Source organism: Perognathus longimembris, chromosome 2 (assembly GCF_023159225.1).
Source record: "Perognathus longimembris pacificus isolate PPM17 chromosome 2, ASM2315922v1, whole genome shotgun sequence".
Classification (NCBI taxonomy): domain Eukaryota; kingdom Metazoa; phylum Chordata; class Mammalia; order Rodentia; family Heteromyidae; genus Perognathus; species Perognathus longimembris.
In genome coordinates this window covers 125308935-125330543 of record NC_063162.1, presented here as the reverse complement: position 1 = coordinate 125330543, position 21609 = coordinate 125308935, and the positions used below count along the sequence as shown (strand labels likewise).

General features: G+C 33.5%; 1 protein-coding gene across 1 annotated transcript in view; it reads right to left on the bottom strand.

Annotated features, from left to right (window-relative positions):
• Foxp2 (forkhead box P2) overlaps nt 1-21609 on the bottom strand; it is a 496440-nt gene that overhangs the window by 97341 nt on the left and 377490 nt on the right. The window contains exon 6 of the mRNA XM_048340096.1: nt 14944-15018. Coding sequence (XP_048196053.1) covers nt 14944-15018 — 75 coding nt within the window. The remainder of the gene's footprint in view (nt 1-14943; nt 15019-21609) is intronic.

Here is a 21609-nt window from a genome sequence, read left to right as displayed (position 1 = left end):
CATGCCTTTATAAAATCCAAAAGCAGAGTTGTAGCTCAAGTACCAGAGAGCCAGCCTTGAGCAAAGAGGCTAGGGACATCACTCGGGGCCTTAGTTCAAGAGCTAGTACCCACCCCCCCACCCCCCCAAAAAAAAGAAAAAGAAAAGAGAGAGAGAGAGAGAGAGAGAGAGAGAAATAAATAAATGCTGGGCGCTAGTGTCCCATGCCTGTAGTCCTACCTACTCAGGTTGCTGAGGATCGCTGTTCAAAGCCAACCAAAAGGCATCATACTCTTATTTGCAATTAAACACATACGCAGAAAAACCCAAAAGAAGAGCTGTGACTTACGTGGCAGAATACCAGCTTGCATGCAAAAACTCACGAACAGTGCTCAGGCCCCAGGACCGGTATGCACACACACACAGACACACAGACACACAGACACACACACACACACACACACACACAATTCCTATACTTAAAATATAACTCAATATAATTCACTTGGAGGGAATTCAATACAAGTACCACTGTCATAATTTTCTAAAACTATTATCAAAAATACCCTAGCATCACCAGGTTGGACTTAAAATATGATGGAATAAATGCACTCCAATTTACTTCATACTGAATTGTAGACAAATGTTCAAGTACTAACTGGATTGATCAATACAGATTGATAGCACGCATTTAAAAACTTACTAAATCAATCATTTGAAGACCTACATCAGTTAGATTATTTCGGTGAATGTGCTACAACGGTCAAAGTAATTAATGTCCACCACCTGGCTTATATACATTAAGCATTCACTTAGAGTTTAAAAGAATTTAATTTCCTCTATTTTAGTCTGGAAATTACTGAGTACAAAGCAGTATTTTTAGGAGATCATTAAGATAGCTAAAAAGGGTGATTAGTGTAGTGGTTTGAGAAGAAAAAGGATTGGGAGAAAAATCACCATGTTAATATTGTAAAAATTTGGAAGAATTGGAATTAACTTTGAAGGCTATCTTCTTTTTGTCACTGAAATTGCTGAATCTGAGTTTCCTATAAAAAGTATATAGCATAATCATATTACCTTTGAAAAAAACAAGATTATACTTTAAGTCTTTGTCCAACTGGGCATATCCTATATGCCAACAGTACAACCCAGGACTACCCAGTGTCCACTTCTCAAATATTCATTCATCTTGCTCCATTACTCTCAAACACAAGTGGCAGCTGACTCTTACCATATTCTACAATATGGTCCCACTCAATTATCAAATAGAAAAAAAAAAAGCCAGTCCTGGGGCTTGAACTCAGGGCCTGAGCACTGTCCATGGCTTCTTTTTGCTCAGGGCTAGCACCCTACCATGTGAACTGCAGTGCCACTTCTGGCTTTTTCTGTTTATGTGGTGGTGAGGAATTGAACCCAGGGCTTCACTGTACTGCACTCTACTTCTAAGCCATATTCCTAGCCCCTCAAATAGAATTCTGCTATGAGCTATTGTATATTCTACTGTCAGAGAAGAACCTGCAGAGGTCATAAATAGCTCTAATGCATTTTTGCATACATTTGCATATGAGAAAACCATAGTAGGGTTTGTCTCAGTTACAGGTATCCTCCCCTAGGATCAGGCCTGCCAAGTTAATACAGGGCCCTTTAGGCAGCCTTCAGGCAGGCCAGAGAAAAACCTGTATCAATATAATCTTGCTAGGGAATTTCTGGTCCTTAATCCACAGTTTGGAGAGTCAGGCCCAATAAATAGGAGACTATATGGTTGGCTGCACTACACATTAAAATGGCAAAGCCCTTTCTTGTAATATTTGGCCTAGCTCATGGCTTTAAATTTTCATGATAGCCCCATTTGCAGCAGAATGTCTTTGGGTTATATTTTCAATATTAAGGAAAGTAAAAAAAATCACTCAAATAGTTTTGGATAAGATTCAGAACTTGTTCAACTAAGTAAATTAGCTGAGTAACAAGCATAGTTTGTTCTGAATTTGATTTTGACTATTTTTAAGCTGTTATGAACTCTATTTTTCACATGGGGGCTTATAGCACCATGGCCCATTGTGTGAAATTGTGTGTACATTGTATGTACAGAGAAGGCTGATGTGAATATTCTTTACTTATATTAGTTTAATATTTTAATTACCAAGAATTATTAACATCTGATTTAGCCTAGTAGAATAAGCAATCAAATCTGCTGTCATTATTTCTGTTTTAAATGTAACAAAATGATACCAGTACAAGAGGGGAATGGAAGGAAGGAAGGAGGGAAATGGAAGGAAGGAGGGAAGGAAGGAAGGAAGGAAGGAAGGAAGGAAGGAAGGAAGGAAGGAAGGAAGGAAGGAAGGGAGAAATAAAAAGGAAGAAACAAAAAAAAGAAAGAACCCTAAGCAATACAAAAGTTCAGCCTAAATATTTAGATATCAGTATTAAGCTTTCACTTCCTAAGGAACACAAAGTACAAGCTTGACCCAAGACACAGTCATTAGAGCAATTAGTTAAAATCCATCATTGAGAATGAGCAGGCAGGTAAGGCATCCACTCCTGTCATATCCTCTCAGAAATAGAAAAAGAACAGGTTTACTCACAGAAATGACTTTTAACCAAGGACACAATCTGAAAAGTTTATTATTACTCTACTTTGGAGAAAATACTCAGTATGGGTGGGAGAATATGTAAGATAAGCAGAGATCAGAGTTAATTCCCAGACTCAGTTGCAGTGGATAGCCACACTGGAGGATTGTATTGCAATGATGGTCATTTGGTGCCTCAGACCTAAAGTGAAGTCCTGGTATGAAGCCTAACTGTTAATTTTTTCCTATTTAGAGGAAGGCTCATTATTGAGGAAACCCACACTATACAGAGTATTCACTCCGGCTTGAATCCTATTAACCAACCTAGTCTTCAATCTAGTATGGAAGCAACAACCAAAACAGATCAGTCCACTTAATAAAACGAACACTAGAGAAAGGAAGGCAGAGCCTATTAAATGCTGTAAGTGGCAAAAGATAAAACAGATAATACAGGGAACAGAAGAATGTTTTAAGACATTCACAATTTTATCTTCAAAAAGAATTTAGTGGGTCTATGAAATAAAACAAGCTGTTAACTATAATTTTGTTAAGCAGTTACCATTTATAGCAATCAGTAAATCAGTAGAAAAATAAACATTAGACTATTATCTAAGTGGTAAAAATTATCATCAGAATAATTTCAAAAAACAGAAGTAACTAAAATTGATGGTTGTAAAAAATAACTAAGTTCTTAATCTTTTCATTACACAAAGTCATCAGATTCTATCAGAGAAATGATATGTGCCATATAAAAAACAATGGAGGAGTTCAGAACCTTCCTCTGTACGTGTCTGTTAGCTTTATTTCATTATGCTTTCTTCATATATATATATATATACACACACATATGTATACATACATATATAAGAATACATCTAAATATCCTTACAGTTTGATATTTTTCACCCTTCTGTGTCCCTTCCCTCCTCTGTGACTGTCCCCCCAAACCCTTTTACATTCATGTCCGTTGTTATTACTACCATGATCATAAAAATTTTAAAAAAGCAAAGAAATAGTTAAGCAGTGACACTGTGACAAGTTAATATTAAGTATAAGATGCAAATATTGTTAAATATATGTGCATATTTAATGCACAAATTAAAGTCATCAAGCATCTCATAAATTGTCATTTAATTTGGCAAATTATAATAAGGTGTTTATAAATGGAATCTTAGAAGGGCAAACATCACTGAAAATAATTCTAATAACTTCCATCACAGTAAATCTTATTAGCTCCATAATTTACAAATTTTTTTATCTCAGAAATACTTATAGGATCTATCAGAGACTGGTATATGTTTGTTAACCTTAAACTACTAAGTAGGATTTCCCTCAGTTCAATTATTATTTATGAGTATACAGGAAAAGACTCAAACAAGTTGGTTGCCCTTGGAACAGAAACTTCAAAAATGTTATATTATTGAAATTATTGTACTTTCTGTTTGGTTTCGGTTTTTTTGCAAGTCCTGGGGCTTGAACTCAGGGCCTGAACACTATCCCCTGGCTTACTTTTACTCAAGGCTAGCACTCTACCACTTGAGCCACAGCTCCACTTCTGGCTTTTTCTATATATGTGGTACTGATGAATCGAACCCAGGGCTTCATTTATATGAGACAAACACTTTACCACTAGGCCATATTCTCAGTCTGAAATTATTTTACTTTCAAACAGAATTTACTCTTATTTTTTTGTGTTGTTGTTGCTGATGTTGACTTCCATGTACACACAGCCAAATAAAGTTAAAAAGTATGTTAAATGTAACTTAGATCATAAGATTGTCCTTTTCTCACTTTTAATTACTGCATCAAACAGAGCAAGCCAAAATGATTTTGTTTCTCAAAATTATAAATGCATTTATTGGCACATTATCGTATAGCTCATTAAATATTTACTAATACATACACATATTTTAAGCAAGTTAGTATTCATAAAAATAAATATCTGAAAAAATAAACTTCATTTTTAGATATGACACATGGCAAAGATGAATCAGAACTAGTATATTGCTTCAGTGTCGTTAGTAAATTCTTATGATAAATAGCATTTTATACTGTCGATTATACATTATATGTATGATGAGTCAGATAAACATGCTGTTTGGTATGTTGGGTTTTTCTTAACTACTGCGCTGGTTTCTCCTATATTTCTGTTCCTTGGGAGAGCAAACACATTTTATGTATAAGTGCATGTACATAAGAATGTATGCATTCATTGAAGTTGCCTCATAAAATATACAATATTTCAGAATTCCAGATCCATTTATGCTTTTAGTGAGAAAAGATATGTAAAGTATTTTAATGATAGTGACTATATATTGTATATTTAACTGTTTAAATATCATATATTATTATAAATAAGTATTGGCAAAATATAGGTTTCATTAAAAATAATTTTATAGAAATTACCAAAAAAAAGCAAGTTAGGATGTTGTTCCTAATATATATGTTTTACAATAGTGTTCCCTTAAACTTTGATGAGCATATAAACAAACTAAAGATCTTTGAAAAGCACAGAATTTAATTCAGTAGGCCATTGGTGGGCCTAAGGTTCTGCATTTCTCACAAATTCACAGAAGATTTAAAATTTCTTATGAAATACACTTTATATAAGAAGACTCTAGAATGAATGTTCCCTAATCTTAACTAATTCTGAATCAGAAGTTTGTAGAAATATAGATTTTTATGACCTAGCAATAGTGATAGTATAAATCAAATTGAATAAGTTACAATTATTCAATTTAAAGAATTATGAAATAGTGAAACTCTAAACATGTGATAAGAGGTCAAAAAATGTTCCCAAAATGTACCAAAATTGAAAAGCACAGTTAAAAGAATGGCAAAATTAGTTAAATCTCCACCCATTCCTTAATATCTCATTGTTTCCAAGAATCTTCATAAAGTTGAGAACTTTCCTTGGCCAATAAGAAAAATAAATTCACCACTAGAGGATACACAGATCAAACTAGTTTTTAATATTACTTATTAATATTTTTCCACTCAAACCTTTGTTCCACTCCTGGTTCTATGCAGAAGCATTTAGATCAAATATTACAAATTTCAGAAGAAAAAAATTGCATGGAAACAAAAATAAAAGATTGTTGTTAAAATATCTACTATCTGTCAGTCACTGGACTATCATTTATGTTCATTTCTCGTTGTGTAGCATGGAAAAATGAGAATTTATCCCCAAAGTAATAATAATCTAGCCATAAGAAAACAACAAAAGTGGAGTCTCTTTTCTTTTTATGTAGATTTCATGGTGGCAAGGTGAAAATACCTTAGTCAGGACATGATGGAGGCTCTCAGCACTCTTCCACTGTAGATAGCAGACAAGAAGCAGGCCAAGGCACACAGGCAGAAAAGAAGTAGACGTATTTAGGGCAGAGTGAATATTTGATTATTTTTGAGAGTAGTTAAAAATAGGGAGACTAATAAGATGCATGACAGGAGGAGGAGATTTTAGAAAAATAGCACAGACTCACAGATGCCAAGTAAGTGTTTCAACTGTCAACAGCAGAGAATGTTTAACAAGAGAAAAATATTGGTTCAAGGAAGACAAGGAAATATAAACTGATAGGAAAAACAGAAAGTTTGGGTCCGAATTTTTTTTTTAATCATCAAATTTCTAAGAGCATGAATTGGAGCACTGCCTAGGAATTGTCAAATCCTTTTTGTGTTCTTGTTTGCAAGGGTGGTGCTGAAAATCCCTGGCTTATAGGAGATGGAGCACAAGGGAATCTAGTATTCAAGAAAAGACCATTCGAACAGTCCAGTATTCTTCCAGTGGGGGTGGGGAGATCTTTAAAAAACAAATGATGTTTGTAGAAGAGTAAATTAGTAAATCCCATAGATGGAATGATACAAAGCAGGAAACATGAAGCTGGTAAATTTAAGTATTAATCTTGACTCAGTCATTTGGTAAAATGTGATATGAAACAGGTGTTGTTATTTTTTATTAGGTTGCCATCAGAGAAAAATTAAGTGTATATGAGCATACTAAAAAATGCTTCACAGGAACGCTCTAGTATAAGGTGAAGGCTTCTTTCATAGTGACACTGTAAAGTTAGCCTCACAAAATCTGACATGCTCCATGCTGTGACCACAACCTTAGGAAAATGACAAAATATAGAAATGAAGTAAATCACTTTCAAAAGCTTCTACACAAAGGAAAAGAACTCTGGTTAGAAGGTTAACATGAGTGATTTTTGCCACAAATAATATAGGAACTAGCACAGAAGCCACAGAAATATTTGGGTAGTGTATACTGCTAAATGTAAATCATCAATTCCTGAAATTCAATTGTTTGCAGTCTACTCTGGGAAACAGAAATATTATCTGCTGTGAGCATGCAATTCTTTTTCTAGGAGGAATAATTTATTGTTCTGAGCTATCAGCTTACAGTGAGTATGTTTCTTAGGCCATTCCGTGAGACCTTTAGATGAATGTTTGGCTATTGAATGATCACATGGACACAATATAAAAGGAACCTGGGGTGGGGATGGCTAGAAAGTAAGGTGTGAGGCACAGAAGTGACAGGAGCACAGAAAGGGAATAAATATGGTAAAGACAATTTCTCAACTATTCCCCAAGAGCAAATATTTGTTTTTTTTCCTATATGTATTAGTTCAAAATTTTTGGATAGATAGTAAGCTTGTTTAAGAATGTCAAATTTTCCCATACAAATAGTACAGTAGTAATTCAGATTTAAGCAGTTAATGTATGTCCAAGAACAATTTCATTGGCTGGTTTACAGATTGCTCTTAACCATTTAAAACTGATAATATAATAAAAAGGAGATGATCATAATATTTCTGCATACATTTCACTCTTGTAACATGTTCTGTTTTCACTAAAAGGCTTTTTATAAATGTGAAAATCTTCACTTTATTAATTAGCAAAAATTAACCAATTACTTAAAAAGTTCAAAATCTTAATGTATCTAAATGTTTCAGAAAATAATTAATGCTCTTCAGGTTTATACTAATCTCTCTTAACTGTCTGAGGAAAGGAAAGAACATTCATTATGGCTGTATTATTAGTCTTTTATGAGACATATAGTTGTTGAGTTTTAACTTTAATAAGTACTTATTCTTTTATCTAATAGTACCATCAAGTATAACAAATATGGAGAGAGTAAAGCTGTTGCATGCAAAAAATTCTAACGACTACAATCATAATCTTTCTTTCAAAAATCTGTGTTTGATTTAGCAATTTCTAAAAATAAAGTTTGAATTTGGACAAGAAATGTATTCATTACCTTATGTATTTACATATTACATAGCCCCTCTGGATATCACCTTGACAATAAAATTAAATTAAAAAACTAATCCAATTAAGGATATTATATATGCAAAGTTTAATATAGTTTAACTATATCCCAATAAAATGTTAAGATAAGAAAAATTTTTAAAGTTCAAATTTGGATTGAATGATAATCACAGGTTTGAACAGATTTTGCAAATAATATAAAACGGAGGAGGGGAATATAACAGTGAGTTCACCCATCTTGAAACTTCTACCAAGTTCAGCTAAAGTTGGAGATCCTATTCCTTTTACGAATGCACTTCGCCCATCTTTACCCTTAAGTGCATCACCCTCTAGTCTTTCATCCTGCAGAACTCATTTCAAGTTTTAATCTTTTCTGTATCGTATTTTAATCTTCTCATCGCCATTGTCTCCTCCTTCTTAGACCTTCCTCAGTTTTTATTAACTCTAAACCATAATCCTAGCATATTCCCCCTCTATCAAACTATTTCCCCAAAGATGACGATTGATTACATGTCATTTCTATATGCACCTTCTCATTATCAGTCAAATCACCATTAGGAAGTATATTCTGTTCCATCAACAATACTCTACCAAGCTTCATGACTTTCTTCCTGTCTCATACACTGCTTCACAACCACACTTCAGCCTATGATCATGTCAAACATCTTCAATTTTAAATTTTCTACCATGTGCTTATCAAGATTTAGAAGGGAGATCAAGTTATGAGGCAGAATACAGAAGGATGTTTAGGAGAGTGAAAATATATACTTTAAGGTAAAAACTTGTAATCATATTGTTGGCCAAAACCATGGAATGCACAACAGCAAGAATGAACCCTAATGTAAAATATGGACTATGAGTCACAATAGTGCATAAACCTAGTTCATCAATGATAAGAAATGCATCACTCTAGATGGGATGTTGGTAATATAAAAGGCTATGCATGTAGGTAATACAGAAAGTCCACCTTATTCAAGGATTTATTACATATGATTTGGCCAAGTAGGGTAAAAAATAGCAAATACAGATATAAAAAATGAATACAAAAAGAATAAATTCCTGTGCATACATTGAGCCTCTCAGTTGATGCAGAAAACCTCTGGGTCAGTCCCATGCTATCATCAGTTGTGTTTATATCATGGTGCGATTTTTCTGAGTATTTCATTGACCTTAAATTTGTGAAAATACATATGGTAGCCAAAAAGGCTGACATAATTTCAGTGGAAATTGGGTAGCATCATGACAACAATGAAGACAGAATTGAAATCCATATACCCTTAGTATTCACAATATTTCCTTAATAGGAACATTATGCCTGTGGAAACATACACCTGTGACTAACAAATGTTTAGTGCATATGTAAAATTCCTGTATTGTTGCTATATCAATTTGGTTGTGAACTCAAAATTAAGATGAACAATAAACACTTAAAAAGCTACATGTAACAATAGATTTCCTTCTAAGTATTTGCTTTGGAAAAACCATTTCCACTAACATATTCTTCAGTAAATTGATCAAAACTCTCCTTACAGTTTACATACAGTCTTTTTTTTTAGTTGCAAGTTACCCATTTCTCATCTAAACTCCAATGTAGGTGGCTATTTATCATTTTCTTTGAAAATTCGCTGAGCATTACAGTAGCATATACTCAATAAATATGAGTTTAATAGAACTGAATATCAGGGATCTATACAGGATTAATTCTGAAAATATGAACTGAAACTTGCAGAAATACCAGATCAGAAAAAGAATTAATTAATAAGGACTGAACTAGCAAAGAAGTAGTCTTGTGAAATAGTGATTGAGTTGGCCTTTGTATGAAAACTAAAATTTAGTAAATAGTAAAACCATGAACAGGTTGTAAACAGATATAAAAATGTAATATGGCACACTTGGGAATAGGTTCAATGTCTTGTGAAATAACATGGATAAAGTTAAAAAAGATAATTAGACCAGGTTTTCTTTGGCATTATTTTTTAAAGATGGTGTCTGGATTTGAAGGGCAGTCTCCACAATATTGCAAACTATCATAATATTTCTCTTAAGACGGAAGAAGAGAAGGGCTAGTTGGATGGAAATTGTGACCAAAGGAAAAGGAACTGAGAAATACAGCTGCAAGAAAACTTTTAAACTGTTCTGTGACAGTATATCTGAGTGAAATTCTATCTTGAAATCATTAATTTGGTATTTTATTCTTTATCTTATCAATAGTGTGCATACATTTATTTAAAGTATACTATAACTATTATATAAAATACTACTAATTGAAAGTAATTTACTGTTATTTTCCCTGTATATACTATATAACATAATAGATAAAATATAAAATTATTATTATATCAATGACTGGTATACACTCCATTGACTGAAGATTGAAGCACATAGGCTCAAGTTTAAGAATGAAAGTCAAGGGCTGGGGATATAGCCTAGTGGCAAGAGTGCCTGCCTTGGATACACGAGGCCCTAGGTTCGATTCCCTAGCACCACATATACAGAAAACGGCCAGAAGCAGCGCTGTGGCTCAAGTGGCAGAGTGCTAGCCTTGAGTGGGAAGAAGCCAGGGACAGTGCTCAGGCCCTGAGTCCAAGGCCCACAACTGGCCAAAAAAAAAAAAAAAAAAAAAAAGAATGAAAGTCAATGTGTGTTGAAAAATGAAAAGTTCAGCTATTTGCAAATAACTTTTCATGTGAATATTTTGCTACATGGTTTGTGCTGGTGATAAATTTTCATCATTTAATTTGTTAATTCTTTGCATGGCAAATAATTCATTTTCCTAATGAAAATTTCAAAAGTAAAACTTTCAACTTTGATGAGATAAACAAGAATGAACTGCAACCAGCATTCAATAAAAATGAATTCCATGAAATTATTTTGCACAATTGGTCATGAAGATACACGTTTGTGTGTATTTTTCTGTGTATGTAAACAGTGAACACTTACAGGCAAGACGACTTGTTTTTCTGTACAAAGTGGGATGCGAGTGCATAGTAGATAGAAGAATAGTATAGAAAATACATTTTCTAAAGGAATGTATAGAATGTACATTTTCTAAAGTAAGTTTTGGAAGCATACAAGAACTTTAGCGTGAACTGTTTGTAGGTAATGCAGATTATATTTCATATGTATAGGGATTATCATTAAGAGCTCTTCAGAAATAACTTTAAATGTGAAAGGGAAAAATACAAGGTGTCCTAATAGGCACCATAAATTCACATTATTACCTTATACATATTCTAGTGCATGTACCAATTTATTCAATGAAAAATATATTAACAATAAACTAGATTACTAAACAAATAATCCTTTCATCAGCTCCTGATTTCTGCCATACTAATAATGCTTGGTGAATCATCAAGGGGAGTAAATTATTCATTATAAATTTCAAAGAGGAGCTTCCATTGAGAAAGCTCTGCTCCTGGTCCTCTTTACAGTCAACATCAATAGAACTCACGGCAATCTCAAATATTGTGATAAAATAGAAGGTGAGAGGCAATCACTCTTGATATGTTGCTAGAATCAACTCAGCCTTAGGAGCTATACCCTAGTTGAACAATGTGTATAGAAATTTTAACTACTCTCCTAAATTCTACTAGGAATACAAAAGATGAATCAGGAGGTTGCATTCAAATGCCAGTCCAGGCTTTAAAATTCAAAGTCTTTATTCTATCCAGATGAATCATCTAGAATTTTTTTTAATGATAGTCCTAAAAATGGTCATATATATTATATATTTAGGACACTAATGAAATCACATGAAATGTATTTGAAATATTTTATTTTGTTAACATCTATTTCCTCCTGAAGAATTATACAGTACCAACACCCTTATTTTTATCAATATATATCAATAAAAAATAAACAATGAAATAGCAAATTAAAAATAGCTCCATTAAAAAATAGTCGTTTATGTCATATAGCTTTCCCCTATGCAAAGAGTTAAAGTGTGCTGAGTGGGTTTTAAAACAAGAATGCTCCAGAAAAAATAATCATTACTGGTCAGTTATCTTCCCATTTTAGTTTAAAGTAAAAGCCATGCATTTATAATTGAAAGAGAGGAAGAAAACATTAAAGTAAACTGGCATTATCCCTGTAGTTTCTAATGCTACTACTGAGAGGTAATCATTTTTCCTCACTTTTTAGCCACAACAACTCTTGGCTGTCAGAAAGATACTACAGTTAAAATGTGGCTATGCAGGGTTCTGTCTCCTCCACTTAGCTACCTTCCTCTTGAATAATTGTAATGCATTTGGATGGCAATGATTTTTTGAGTAAATTAGTCACTTTTCTACTTTAATTAATAAATATTAAAAAAAAAAGTCCGCTCAGTGGGAATGCCTCCAGTTGTCTTAGCCATGATCCAGTGTCCAATGTCAAATGACTATTTTAGGATTAACACTAAATTATATTTTAAGTGATTTCAAGCAGAATTGCCTTTTTCTTTTTTTTTGGTCCAAGTAAGTCTATACCAATGCTATAAGTGGATTCAATATCTATTACATACTTAGTATATGTTTGTCATCAGGTAAAGGACTTTTGAAGGTATTTAATTTAATCTCAATTGATGTAATTTCAATTAATCTCAATTACTGTTCTATAAGGTGAGTATTATGATAGTTCTTTTCTTATAGACTGAGAGCATGAGGAGAATGACCAGATAATTTAATGTAAAACGAGACAGAGGAATTTGAAAGAGAAAAAGAATTTCATAAACATCCTCATAATCCCCATCAAAATGAAGCACATGGTAGGACATTACAAGAGTGAAGACTTCTGGGAGAAAGACTAAATATGGTCATTGTTTAATTTGAAGGACATATAATCCAGTGAAGTATAATCCAGCAGCTACATTGTGGGTTTTTTGGGTTTTTTTTTTTTGGTTTATGTGGCAATGAGGAATCACACATAGGGCCTCATGCATTCTAGGCAAGTACTCTACTGCTAAGCCACATTCCCAGCCCAACATTATGTTTTTATTTTATAAGCCTAATATATTTTGGCCCCTGAAAGATTTATTTGGCAATGTTAAAGGCTTTACAAACAAGATCCAAAAGACAAAGACCATAAATAAGTGTTTAATATAATTGCCTTAGCAGTTAGTGCAAACAGGCCAGATCTCTGCTAAAACAGTATGTATTTTGGTGTTAAAACCTGTGGGCAAGATTAACAATAAGGTTATCTGCAGGTAGGTGTTAATGAGGTTATTTGGTCAGATGGGGTGTCAACAGGCATAATTAAAGAGTAATGGACTTGGGTTACTGTGTTACATTAGAGCATAGACTGACACATAAGCAACATTTGTAAAACTGTTTGATATGAGGGGTGCATATCAAAAAACAAAATTTGAAAGAAAAGTAAACAAGTAGAGGGTTTGTTTTTTTCAGGATAGAGATCAAGTAGACAACAATTTGAAGAATTAAATATGGAAAACAAGCATTGGAGACTAAGCTCTCACTATGAAGCTTTTCAACTCTCATGCCATAATCAATTCAAAATTATACAAACATTATATTATCCATCTCAGAATACTAAATATATATATATATATATATATATATATATATATATAATACCTAAAGAACCAAAATATCCTTAAAAGGTGTATAGAATTTAAGATGACAATTTTCAGGTAGAGATAATGTAAGTGGGTACAATTACTGCTCAGGTTTCAATGAACTAGAAGGGACACAATATAATTTTTAATGTGTAGATAAAATGTTGTTGTTGAATAATGTAATATTAGATACACTATTCAGAGAATATCTAATACCTTATGATAAACCAAGTCTGAAAAAATGGGAATGTTCACCCATTTTTAATGTTATTTTGAGTTGCATTTTGGATTAATATTAAGGTAAAATATATGCGTGTATACAATGCTTACCTGAATTTTATCTTTCTTTAAACTAAATAAAGAACATTCAGAAATCTAGATTATATTAACCAGTTATGTACATACAGTTTCTACTAGTTTAAGCAAAATTATCAGTTTACAGTTTTGGTATTTCTTAAAAAATGATTATAAAGAAAGCTCAACATGGACAAAGACTTTAGGATTAAAATGAGCAGGATCTGAAATCATTATTTCAGAGACTCACAAAACTTGTATGTACAAAATTTATTGCAAATCCTCTAAATTTACTGATTCCATTGTTTAGTTTGCTATAACTGCCTCTGCCATTGAGAGTTTACTTTTAATATCAATGAACACCTAAAAAATCTCATGTTTACCACAAATAATGGCACTATATATTAACTGGACATAATTTTATTGAAAAATTACCTGTTTTAAAAACTATAGTACGAAATTCATTATTTATTTTAAGAACGTTGTGTTGTATTCTATCATTTCTAATTAGGAAATACATACAGGAAGTAAAAAGTAAATGTTGAGAATCTCTTTTGAAACACTCTTACTAGGACAAAGTAAATCCATTAGCTCACAAGCAAACAAGTAAAAACTGTATCAAAATGCACGATTTTATGTATTTAAAATGTTTTGAGGACTATAGATAGGACCCCTGCTAAACAGAAATGTAAAGTTGCTCTGCTTATAAATTCATGGATATTTCAAGACTACTATTAATTTCCAGTACTAACCAGTTACGGCATCCCCAAAAGAATTTTCAATGACTATCATAGTCCAAAGAGACAAGTGACAGTCACAGTATAGTGGCAGAGTGCACACACAGACACACACACACACACACACAATATTTACATGACAATTTTGAAATCAAGAAGTATCAATGTTTCCTAAAATATTGGATCAATCTATAATCTCTATCCATTCATTTTTCTTCATGTATTATTAACACTTTGCATCTAAGTCCTCCTAAAATCTGAGAAAAATATATTGGTGCTACAGGTTTTGAATTTATCAGGTGTTTTTTTTAATGTCATCAAGTAACAGAAACTTACTGTATATTTGATGATATATAATTGAATTGAGAACACAAGAGGTAACAGAAAACCAATTGCATCTGCATCTTAGCATTAGCCATCAGTTGATTGATTGCGGGCTCCACTGGCCTGGATGTGGTCATAGAAAAATCAGAGGGAATCTGTTTGGAGGGGTTGGGTCATGGCTTGTGCTTAGCAGTTGGCTTTCTAATTGCCCCGTGCAACTTACTGCAAATGTGTTGTGAGGATGCTCATCACCAGAAGAGTGGCCACACACACATAATTTTGTTTCTGGAAGCAATTCCTAGGTTAAACAAAGAGAATCAGGAGTTGGCTTTTTTTCTCCCAGTCTTAATACTTTAATAATCTACATTATCACTTTTGTAAAAATGATTTTTGGGGATCACTATCTTGTAAGGTTCAACACAAAGGAGACTGCACCAGTTTTGTCACACAGTATATACTGCATAAATTTTATGAAATAGGAATACTTGGACAATTATGAACTTGAATACTTTATTCAGAATGAATTAACAAATGACTAAAGACTGCCCTACTTATTTTTGATGGTGCTGCCTTGTGGGTCTTCCAGCTCCAAAACTAGAATTAAGGACAATATTCATAAATATTTCTACAGATTTAAATAGCACTGCAATGTTTAGGATATGGGATTCTATTTGTCCTTTAAACTCAATTATCTCCACTTAATTTGGAAAAAAAAGCTTACTTCTGGGTTATAATTCCTCATATCCATGCCAATGAACATAAATCCTACCATACTGTGTAATGTGAGGACAATTACAACAAGTACTTTAGCTGAACTCTCATGGCTGTGCATTGCTATATCACATTATTGCCACTAAAATACATCTCAGACTATCTAGCTACACTCCATAATATTAGTGAAAACCTGTTGAATTTTGCCATTTACATCAAAATCTACTCTATATACTCAAACATATAGTTTGCATTTTTATCTCTAACAGCGAAGTGATTATTTATTGATAAATGACATGGAATGTCATTTTTCACCTAAGTAGCATTAGACATTTCAAAGATTTTGTCTGAAGGGCAAAAGGATTACAATGCATTTGAATAGACCATGTGACAACACATCCTTAGAGTTCAAGTATGATATGAAAGGATGATCCCCATTCATAAGACACACAAGGGAAATTATAACTATACTAGGAAAGAAGAAAAGCAAGGAGGGACGTGGTAAGGGTGTCAGGGAGTATTTGTAGTGGTTTGATGCATGTAAATATTACATCTTATAAATAATTCTTTTCAAATATATCTCTGAAGTTCAGGGGCTCTGTTTAAGAACTGGATTGTATATGCTTTACATGACTATATGCCGCTTTCTTCAAGCTTACAGGAACATTAATTCAGACAGGAGAAATGGCTTCCAAAATATCCCTTGCCTTCTGTTTCTTATGAAAAAGCATGTCACCTGATGCTGGCAGATGAGGACTGGGGGGAAAATGTTGAAGTTGTATTTTACTGTCAGAATCCAACAAACACATTTTCATCTAAATTATTTTGTCAACAGCCTTGTGGTACCCTTGCTAACCTTATTTGGCATCAGTGCATAATTAGATACACAGGGGTGTGACTCCAATTGAAGGTGTTGGCATTGTAGCACTCTGTGAAAATATTAACTATGAGGTTAACTCCAATTTTCTCTTCTTTAATTAAATGCACATGGTACTAATGAGGTAACCTACTGTTCCTTGATAGCACTAATTAGCTAAGAGGAGAGTACACTCTCACACTGCAATTTAAACCTAAAAATAAGGTTGAAATATGCTAATTGCAGGCAATTTAAAACAGTACAAGTTGAAGAACTAGTCATAATAAGAGAAACTGACTGCTTTACAGCTAGGCAGCTGTAACTTTGGTTAAAATCAAAACAAGCCACACAATTTTTGGACTGCTATTTAACAAGGTCATAGTATCCTTAAAAAGGAGATGCTGCTCCATACAGTAACAAGGGAACAATAAACCAGACCACCACCACCAACAGATTTAAAAACCTCACAGACAGATGCTCACCAACAGAAAACCAAAACAAAGTGTCGCGTGAACTCCAGAGCTTCTCAGACACTGTTTACATTTAATACTGAAAATTAAGTTCTGTAAATAAGAAGCATCACCTTACCCTCTTTCAGGAACATCCAAACTGAATACAACATTCAGATCTGTGTTTCAGAAATGAACTAAACATGCTGAGATGTTGAGGATTTGCATTCCTAGCTAGGGTCAGGAAGGGAAATCCAGACAGAGGAAGTCTCAGCCCTTGAGATTTTTTTGTATGATAAAACATACAAAAATATATGACAACAAAAAAGGGTATCAAAGCTGTTTATAGGTGGCAAGCATCAGAAGGAATTCATTAGAAGGTGGATTTCATGAGATTTCTTAAACAGTTTGGAGCACTGTGATGAAAATATACTGAGGCTCCAGTGTGAGAATATTCCCTATTCTTAACCCAACTGACTCAGAATTATAATTCACTAAATACAAGGATAACTGAGAGGCAGAATCTTCATTGTTTCCTTAAACATTTCCCAAATGTGATTTTAACTGACAAATAGGGGAGCTATTGGTTATATAAATCAAGGCTCTGAAGGCCTTCTGAAACATTAAAATAGAGATTATTGTATATGTTGATTGGTACAAAGACAATTTTCTTCAATTTCTGATAGTCTAAATAAAGTACGTTTGTTTATTTTTGAGTAGCAACTTTGATTAAACACAATACCTCTGCGAACTCATTCAGATTACCATGGGAAATAAAGGACATTAAACCACCATTAATCTACTATTATAGAAACAAGAAAGAGAGAAAGTTGTCCATGATGCGGGGTTGCAGTGATTTTCTCTTATCTTGTCACTTTGCATGTAACTTATTAAGTATAACAATTAAATAACCAAAAGAGTTAAAGAAGCAATAAAAAACAAAGAGAAAGAAAGCACAATTTTGGGGAAGGAAAGTTTGAGGGGGTATTAAGTTTGCTGAAAAACAATAACAGAAAAGCAAAGGCTTTTAAACTCTCAGTGCACAACTCCTGGAGTTAAAAGTGTGTGAAAATACACTGAACAATCATTAGCCAGTCATCAAATCTGCCAACAGGTTTGGTTAAGAAACTGCTTTGAGAAGTCCATGCAGTTTCTACTTACAACTGCCTTAATGCTTCTACAACATGCAGAGACAGAATGTTGGCAAGAGAGGCTCACAAACCCCTGACCAGCCCGCTTTAACACAGCCATGAAGCTGCAGGTTTATAAAGGAGCAGAAAGACGAATGCAATCAGACAGTCACTTAGAAATGAGTCTCCTGGAGGCAACCTGACATAGTCCAACAAATCACAGGGAAGACCAATTCGAATGGATGTTTTAAGTGTTTGCATCTGTTTCAAATAAGTACCAAGGAACCTTTCAGCAGTGAAAAGGCCAGGACAATGTACTGGAATGAGCTTTCAACAGTAACTTCAGAAAGAATCTGTTCTTCCATTATGGACCACTATAATTTTCCATTAAAATAATAAAGAGTAAGTCATTTAATGTTCAAAATAAAAATATTTGCTCTGGAGACAGTCTGCCGGGATTCAGATCCTGACTCAACACTTACTAGTCGTGTGACCTTGACCAAGATGCTTGGCTTTGCTTGGCTCCCTCTCCCTTTCTCCCTCACTCTCTCTTCCTTTCTTCTTTTCCCTCTCTTCTTTTTTTCTCTCTCCCCATCTCCCACTCCATATTCCCCTCACCTCCCCCCAAAGTCCTATAATGGAGATCAGGATGGAATAATGATTATCCTGTTTTGGCCTCCAGAGTGCTAGGATTTACAGACATGCTATACTTTACCTTGACTCTGCCTTCTCTACATGAGGAGATAATAAGAATTATAGCATGCAAAGCAGTGCTGTTACAATTAACACTATTTATGAGCCATATTCTTAATATTTATTATCTATGATTATTGATTCAGAGCAGCACACTACTTTTTAAAAATAAATATTAAAGTCCTACTATATATTATAATACTTGAAAGGATGGAAAAACTCCTACCATGTGCTGTGTATTCTGTTAGTTGATGTCATGATGCAAATCAAAGTCTCCTTCACATCAAGTAATTTTTTTTTCTCTTTAGAAACATGGAAGAGTCAAACAAGAAATTGGTGGATAGGTTTGCATCGTCAAAAAGTGAAATGACTTGTAAAAATTGTATTTTCTGCAAAATTTCTTAGGGTCCATTTTTCATAGGAAAGTAAATTTGATCTTTCATAAGGAGCAATAATATCTTAAATTATAACTTGTCTCTTGAAGTTGGAAAAAGAGATGATCAATCTTTTATGTGTTTAAAAAATTGAGTCCCATACTATTATGAATGGGTACCCACTATATTACATACTGAAGGTGAAAACATTAAAGAAAAATTCAGAGGGCAGGGAACTTTTGCATGGTAGAAAATAAGTAAAAGCTTTATAACAATAACAAAAATGTCTGATTCATATCTATAGCTATTTTGCTTGTTGAATGATTGACAGGATTTTGGTTATTCATCATATGTGAGGGAAATTGTCCCAATAACATGGTGGCCACTGGGTTGCACCATGATAAAAAAAAAAAGGACTTTGTACAATCACACCACTTTATCCTTCCCTGATCTGTCTCTGAAAACCAGATGACAACTACCCAGTTCTAAACAAAGAGACCTGTCTCAAGAATATCAGTTTTGAGAACTAAGTCCTTTTGCCAGAAAGCATTGTGAGAATAATTAGTGACATTTCAGTGGAGTCTCAGGCTTAAATGATAATGCTATATCAGATTAATTTGATCATGATTAATTAGTTATGAAAGAAAATATTCTCATTTGTAGAAAATATGTAACATGCCTTTAGGATTCTTGAGACATAATATCAGGAGTTTATTTTCAGTGTCTTAGAGTAAAATAAATGATTTTGTTCTCTTCTTGGAAGAATATTGCTATACTGAGACCACCTGATCTTGAATTACCCCCTAAAATGGTGAGCTGAATAATATTTTTGCATTACAAAAAAAAGAATATCAGTTTTGAGGATGCCCATCAGCAAAGTGGGTCAGAGTACTTGATACAATTTTGAAGTTCATCAAAAAGAAGCAGGGACCCTGGTAAGGTTGTATACATCTGTAATCCCAGCTACTCTGGTATCAAGAGATAGAAGGACTCTAGTTGAAGGTCATTGTAGGCAAAAGTTGGCAAAAGTTAGCATAAGACTCTATTTGGAACTCTCTCTCTCTCTCTCTCTCTCTCTCACCACACACACACCTACACACACATAAACTGGGACCATACAACTAAGAACCCTGAGCAGCAAACTCACTTGAACAAATGCCTGAAGAATTTCTTTTTCATTTGGAGGAAATAGTCTTGTCTTAATTCCTATGTGGCACAGATAGAATATAAGACTCTTACGATATGAGGAAACATGGTATGGTTATTAAAGAATCATTTTTAGTAGGAAAGGAAGTCCAGGTATTTAAAATCATTTATCAAAAGACATGCATTTATTATATATCCTATATTCTATACTATATTATAATATACTATAGTCAATCGACACTTTCTCTGTAACTGCTAAGTGCTATGGTGAAATAAAAATGAATGAAAATTGTCTCTGTCCTTAGGATAGTGAACCAACCTTGTATACTATGGTATACCAAAATCTGTGCCACTTTCAGGTGGCACTTGGGGTTCATTTGTTTGATTGGTTAATTACATTGTCAATCAATTTTGAAATTTGGTAAAAAAAAACAAAAACAGTTTCCTCAGTAAAAAGTAGTTTCAGAAAGTAAAAAAGTGGGGAGGGAATTTAAAAGAGAATCCATCATACTGAGATTCAGTTTTCAAAATATTTTAAAAGCCACATTTGTAAAATATTAATAATCATGTTTCCTTATTAATATATTAAGTAAAATAAAATTACGGCAGGTTTAACAACCACTATAAGTTTGTAGTAATGAGCATAAATAATATTTCTAGATGTTTTTGTCAATGTAATGAGAGAAAAATATATGGGATTTCTATTGGTGACATACTCTTAGACAGTGCTAATACTGCTGTGATTGTTGCCTCCACTCATAATACAAGGAAATACTGAATTTTGATTAGCGTGTGAAAATATTTTCTTCTCCATTTAAATTCACTGAGCTGCTGAATTCTAGCTTTGAATTAGAAGTTGATATTCTGTGTGTGTGTGTGTGTGTGTAAGAGATATTAGTGAAAGGGTAAAAAGAACATTTTTTACTATATTAATAGAGGAATAAGTTAGGTTACTCTTAGAGAAGGAGTGGGAATTTATAATTTGACCAATAGAAATGAGAAGAAAAGTTTAGGACTGTGTCCAAGAAATATCATGAGTTTGGTTCAGTAGGAATGCAGAAGAACTGGGGAAAACTGATGAGAGATAAAGCTGGAAAGACTGGTGTTATGAAGCGTTCCATACCCTAGACAAAGAGAATCTTTGTTAAGTTTACTGAGGTAAATGGGATGTACAGCTCTTTCTAAAGAAGATAAGAGAAAAAAAAAAACATGAGGGTGTGAATTTGATTGCAGTGACTGACAGCTTAAGCTGTGAAAAATTCACCAGACAATGGCTTACAAGTGGGGCAAAGCAAGAGCAGTAAAGTGAGAAAGAGGACTCTCTTTTTGAAGATGCCAATGTTAGTGCATTTGAAGAATGAATGATCCAGTGAAGAGTGATAGATAGTGGACAGGAAGAGTAGACTGGTATAGAACTAGCAAGATAAGAAAGTACAAATGAAATGCTTAAGAATGGTGGGAAATTTGCTTCATTTGGAAATAAAAACCTAGAGGTGACAGCAGACCACCTAGGCAGACATTTCCATCAGT